Source organism: Loxodonta africana, chromosome 1, assembly GCF_030014295.1.
Source record: "Loxodonta africana isolate mLoxAfr1 chromosome 1, mLoxAfr1.hap2, whole genome shotgun sequence".
Lineage (NCBI taxonomy): Eukaryota > Metazoa > Chordata > Mammalia > Proboscidea > Elephantidae > Loxodonta > Loxodonta africana.
The window spans coordinates 238,800,590-238,806,733 of NC_087342.1; the positions used below are offsets into that span (position 1 = coordinate 238,800,590).

At 51.0% G+C, this 6,144-nt stretch overlaps 1 protein-coding gene across 1 annotated transcript in view; it reads right to left on the bottom strand.

The window, feature by feature from the left end:
* The window catches only part of FRMD1 (FERM domain containing 1), a 38,598-nt gene extending 37,354 nt beyond the window's left edge, over positions 1–1,244 (bottom strand). The window contains exon 1 of the mRNA XM_064294984.1: positions 1,032–1,244. Within this exon, the coding sequence (XP_064151054.1) occupies positions 1,032–1,244 (213 nt within the window). The remainder of the gene's footprint in view (positions 1–1,031) is intronic.
* Positions 1,245–6,144: the final 4,900 nt, after the last annotated feature.

Sequence of the window (6,144 nt, forward strand, 5' to 3'; positions counted from 1 at the left end):
CTCAGCCTTTGGGGATGATTGTGACCCCTGAGCATACTGCCTCACTTTCTGTCACTGCACACCTTCTCCTAAGCTTCTCAGACATGTGACTGGGGTTGGCCTTTGCTAGCCAGTTGGTTCTGGCAAGCTGTCTGCACGTTCCCAGGTGGGGAGGTGGTGCTACCACAGATCACAAAGCCCCCCACAGAAAACTAGAGACCAGTGTGGGTCTCCTGAGTCCTATCTCTGAGTCTCATGTTCCTTCATCCAGGGCAGGGCCAACCCCACATCCCTACACACCCAGGGTCCCAGGAGGAGGCTCAGGGAAAGTGGTCTGGAGCACAGGTCCCTCCACTGAGCAGGGCTGGCCCAGGAGCTGGGGAAAAGGACAGCATAGAGTGGCCAGGAAGGAGGGAACTAGACAAGATTTAAGGGTGGTGGAGCCAGGGGGGCAGTGTCTCTGTCTTATGGGGCGGCCAGTGAGGTAGGAAAAGAAAAAACATTGACGATCTGTCAAATGGGGAGAAGCCAACGGACCAAGTACCCAGCCTTGCACACTTCATAATGAAAGACCACTTGACACCTCCCTGGCCTGTGGGGGGGACCCTGGGGAGGTGAGTGTGGGTGACTGTGGGGGCCCTACCCCCAACCTAGGATACACAGCCTGCTACCGCCCCCATGTCAGCTCTCTGCAGCCTCGCCCAAGACACACACGGCCCCACTGTGCCCATGCCTGCATCCTGTGGACCCCAAACCGAGTCCCCCAACTCATCCCACAGCCAGCCCTCCCAGGGCCCCCACTCACTCCACAGCCATACCCCAGGGTCTTCCACTTACCCCCATGGTCAGCTCCCCAGGGCCCTCACTCACTCCCACAGTCCCCATTCAGCCCCATGGCCCCCACTCACCCCCACAGACCCCAATCACCCCACAGCCAGCCCCCCACAGCCCCCACCCACCCCCGCGGCCCCCGCGGTCCCCACTCACCCCCATGGCCAACCCCCCAGGGCCCCCACTCACCCCTATGGCCAGCCCCCAGGGCCCCCACTCACCCCCATGGCCAGCCGCAGTCGCTCCTGCGTGGGCAGCAGCACGACCACATTGCGCCGCTCTGAGATCGTCTGTCCATCAGGGCTCAGGGCCGGGGTGTCGGCCATCTCCCCCTGTGGAGACACAGGGTCGTCATCAGCTGGGGGCCGGGCTGAGGAGCTAGGAGGGACAGTGTCCACCATCAGTGGTGTCGCCAGGCCCGAGGGTAGAGCCATGCAGGGCCGTGAAGTGCCTGCTTCTGACAGCAAAGCTGCTTAGCCATGGGGACACATGGCCCTGGGCTGGCTGGGATGACTGATGGGCAGATGGACGGACAGTTGGATGGATGGCTGCAGAAGCCCTGAGTGGGTGGGGCAGGCAGGGCAAGGGTCAGAAGACCGCTCCTGGTGCTCAGCAGGGATGGCGGGAATCACACGGCGTCGCACAGAGGGCAGGGGACACCCAGCTGGCCCCACCTACCGAGCAGCCTCTGGCCAGGGCTTCTCCTCTCAGGCCCGGGAGCAGGGGCATCACGGCTGAGCAGGACCCTGCTTGCTGCCCCGGTAAGTGGAGACGTGGGGCGAGCAGAAAGGTGCCTGAGCTGGGTGCCCGGGGAGAGGACGTGAAGAGAGGCTTCAAACCCTCCCCCACACTGTCCCATCCTCCACCCTGTCCACTTCCCATCTGCTGCAAGGACGTCAGATGGGTCACACCAGCTTCTGAAGCAGAGGCGCCACTCGCAGGGTCCCTGCTGACCCTGAGGGCCACATGCCGACTTGTCCTCCCTGACTGGCCGTTGGTCACCCGTAGCTGCTGGGGGGGCAAATGGGGTCCTGGTGAGGCATGTCTGCCCCAGGGGAGGCAGGGTTGGGTCCTCAGGAGTCTGGACACCTGCTGGACCATCCTAGAAGGTATGGCACCTTCATTCTTAGATGCTGCCTCACTGGCTTTGATGCCCTGGTATCACCAGTAAAGGTCACAACTTTCTATCACAATAAAGGACAGTGGGGGCAGCTCTTTGCAAGAGTATCTGAGCAGGAACAGGGCAGACGCCACAGATGAAAGAGCACGAACTTCACAAAGCATGATGCAAAGCCAGCTCAACACTGAGGAGCAGCAACCCCTGAAGTTGTGTGGGAGGGAAGTAAGCGAGGAAGGAAGCTACTCCCCAGGAACGAGAAAGCCAAGCTCGCAATGATCCCTGCTCCTCTAGGCCTGTTGTCAGGGCTCAACAGTGCATTTGGCGGTGCATTTGGCACTCTGTGCCTGTTTTTCCTTCTATAAAATGGGGTGACTGTGCCCCTACCTGTGTGGGTGCCGGTGGTGTTGTCTGGATATGAGCCCCAAACAGCCCCGGTGAGGAGAAAGGAGGAGGAAAAGAAACACTTGTAATCCTATTGACGGATGCAGTAAACATGTCCGTGCAGAAGCTGGAACCCTCCCTCCAGCCCACAGTGTCACAGACCCCACTGTGGTGTGACCTCTCCGAGAAGGCTCAAGCGATCCTGCGTGGGAGTGACTTCACGTTTGCAGTCCTGGGAAGTGAAGTCACCTCCTGAGCAGCCTCAGTGGCTTCAAGCCACAATGGGTGTGTCTCAGGTGCTGGACCTCACTTTTCTGGGGTCACCTTCCCTCCCCTTCCTCTGCCAGCCTCACCTCACCTGCCTGAGGAGTCAAAACTCAAAGCCATTGTTTTCTGGCTCAGCCAGGCAGGTAACACCTTCCCATCCTCTGAGAAACAGAAAGGAAATGTCGCATGGCCCCGGAAGTAAACACCACTTACAAATACCGTTATCTCCTGAGGCGAATCTGCCCAGCAGAAAGGTTGTGATTTCAGGTCTGGGGTGGGGTAGCCAAGGGGGAAAGACGCCACGGAGCTTAACCCTGGGTCGTCCTGATGCCATGGATACTTCCTTCTCTACTCAGTGTCTTTTCCTCTGGATATTTGATTTTCATTTTCTATCGCTAGATGAGGCTACTAAGAAAGTCCTAGAACGAAAGCTTCTGAAACATAAGTCCATAAAATACGGGTTTGAGAAAGCAAGGCAGGAATAGGACTCAGCAATAAAAAGGAAGGAAGTAGTGATACGTGGATGAATCTCAAACGCATTGTGCTAAGAGAGAGAAGCCAGACACAAAGACCCCATTTTATGTGAGTCCATTCTGGGCAACGTCCACAAAAGGAACATATGTAGAGACAGAAAACAGACCTGCCACTGATGGCACTGGAGGTGGCAAAGGCGGGTGCAAGGCAAATGGGTAGTGTGGTGGTTGCACAACTCTTAACTCTACTAAAAGTTATTGAGTTGTTCACTTAAAACAAACATATTTTATGGTATATAACATATACCTCAATGTTCTTCTTGTATGCTGTCCAGTTGGTTCCAACGCATAGTGACCCTATGTGACACAGTAGAACGGTGCCAAGAAACTAGTAAAAAGTGCCTAAAAAGTTACAAAGTAGTGTTGTTGTTGTTCTTAGGTGTATAACAGGACAAAATATTGCCCAGTCCTACACTATGCTCACAATCTTTGCTATGCTTGAGCCCACTGTTGCAGCCACTGTGTCAATCCATCTCCTTGAGGGTCTTCCTGTTTTTCGCTGACCCTCTACTTTATCAAGCATGATGTCCTTCTCTAGGGACTGCTTCCTCCTGGTAACATGTCCAAAGTACGTGAGACATAGCCTCGCCATCCAGGCTGCTAATGAGCATTCTGGTCAAACTGCTTCCAAGACAGATGTATTTGTTCTCCTGGCAGATGATGGTATATTCAACATTCACCAATACCATAATTCAAAAGCATCAATTTTTCTTTGATCTTCCTTATTCATTTTCCAGTTTTCGCATGCATATAAGGTGATTAAAAATACCATGGCTTGGGTCAGGTGCACCTTAGTCCTCAAAGTGACATCTTTGTTTTTTAACACTTTGAAGAGGTCTTTTGAATCTCAAGTGAGGTGTAGCCAAGATGGCGGACTAGATAGACGCTTCCGGTGAGCCCTCTTTACAACAAAGACGCAAAAAAACAAGTGAAAAGAGTATATTTATGACAAGCTAGGACCCCTGAATATCAAAGGCAAGCTTAGAAAACAAACTAAGGGGCAGGGAGAGGAACAGACGGTTCAGAAGCAGAGAGGAGTTACCGGACCTGAATCACGGGGAGTCCTCAGGGACCATTCCTGGGAGCAGCAGTGGGGGGCTGGTAGCATTCAGCAGCAGTTTCCTCAGGGAGAAGCAGCCAGCCTACTCACACTTCCAGAACCAGAGAACAGCGATCTCGGCAAAAACTAAGTACTTGTGTATATTTTACCATACCCCCCTCCCCCTGGTTCCCAAGCCATCTTGTGCGGCTGATTTCCCTGGGCCTGAGATAGGCCCTGTAGAGCACCTAGAGCCATCCTCCCAGCCTTGGAGAAGGAATAAATTTGCAACTGGGGGAAAAGATACTTTGCCAGCTCCACTAACCAGGGCAGCTCAGGACAGAAGTGGCTCCTGTCTAGGCATAAACGGCCTATGGACTTTGAGTACCTTTCCCCTCTGCATGGACCTGTGTGGGCCTATTTCAGGAGAATAGGCCCTTGTTGGCAGACTCCAACCATTTCAGCTGTGTGGTTGACATTGCTTTGCCTATTAAACAGGGTCCTTACCTACCTACATCAGGGGCCTAAGGACTGCTAGCTCCACTCAGGTCACCCAGCCGCCTGCGACAGGGGTCCAAGGATAACTGGTACCTCCCAGTCCTTATAACCAAAAACACTGGGTGCCCATGGTCCGTCTACAGAACCCACCCACCTGTACACTCTAGAGAACAGGGTTACACTTTCCTCAGAGACACGTGGGGGACAATTCTCAGCCCCCTGCCTTGTTCAGAGTGTGGCAACCAGATACCAGTACCTACAGCAATCGCCCCTGCCCCTCTAAGACTGTAGTTCAGAGCCTGTACCACACACTTGATGATCAGATACCTGGACATCTGAGCTGAATTCATACAAGAAAAGTGAATGGACTCCTAGACTGATACACCTGATAACAACTCTAGCCATCTGCGGACAGGATGTCAGAGCTCCAAAGGCAAAAATAATCAAGCTAGCTCACTCAAGCAACCCATTTGGGCAAATCAAAACAAAACAAAGAAAGAAGCTACAACACAGTAAGCAAACATAAAATAAACTAATACAATAACTTATAGATGGCTCGGAGACAAGAGTCAATATCAAGTCACATAAAGAAACAGACGATGATCGCCTCAACAAGCTCTCAAAACAAAGAATCAAGGGATCTTCTAGATGAAAGTGCCTTCCTGGAATTAACAGATGAAGAATTAGTATTAAAAAGATTAATATACAGAACCCTTCAAGACATCAGGAAGATCAGGCAATACACAGAACAAGCCAAGGAACACACACATAAAACAACTGAAGAAATTAAAAAGATTATTCAGGATCATAATGAAAAAATTAATAACATGGAAAAATCCATAGACAGACAGCAATAAGAAATTCAGAAGATTAACAATAAAATTACAGAACTAGACAGCTCAATAGAAAGTCAGAGGAGCAGAATTGAGCAAGTGGAAGGCAGAATTTCTGAGCTTGAAGATAAAGCACTTGGCACTAACATATTTGAAAAAAGATCAGATAAAAGAATTTTAAAAAATGAAGAAACCTTAAGAATCATGTGGGACTCTATCAAGAGAAATAACCTACGAGTGATTGGAGTACCAGAACAGGGAGGGATAACAGAAAATACAGAGAGAATTGTTGAAGATTTGTTGGCAGAAAACTTCCCTGATATCGTGAAAGATGAGAAGATATCTATCCAAGATGCTTATTGAACACCAAATAAGGTAGATGTTAAAAGAAAGTCACCAAGACATATTATAATGAAATTTGTCAAAACCAAAGATAAACAGAGAATTTTAAGAGCATCTTTTTTTTTTTTAGGGACAAATGAAGCCCCACGTGTCTGTCAGTTTGTTGTACTGTGGGGGCTTGCATGTTGCTGTGATGCTGGAAGCTATGCCACTGGTATTCAGACACCAGCAGGATCACCCATGGAGGACAGGTTTCAGCTGAGCTTCCAGATTAACACAGACTAGGAAGAAGGACCCAGCAGTTTACTTCTGATGTTAACC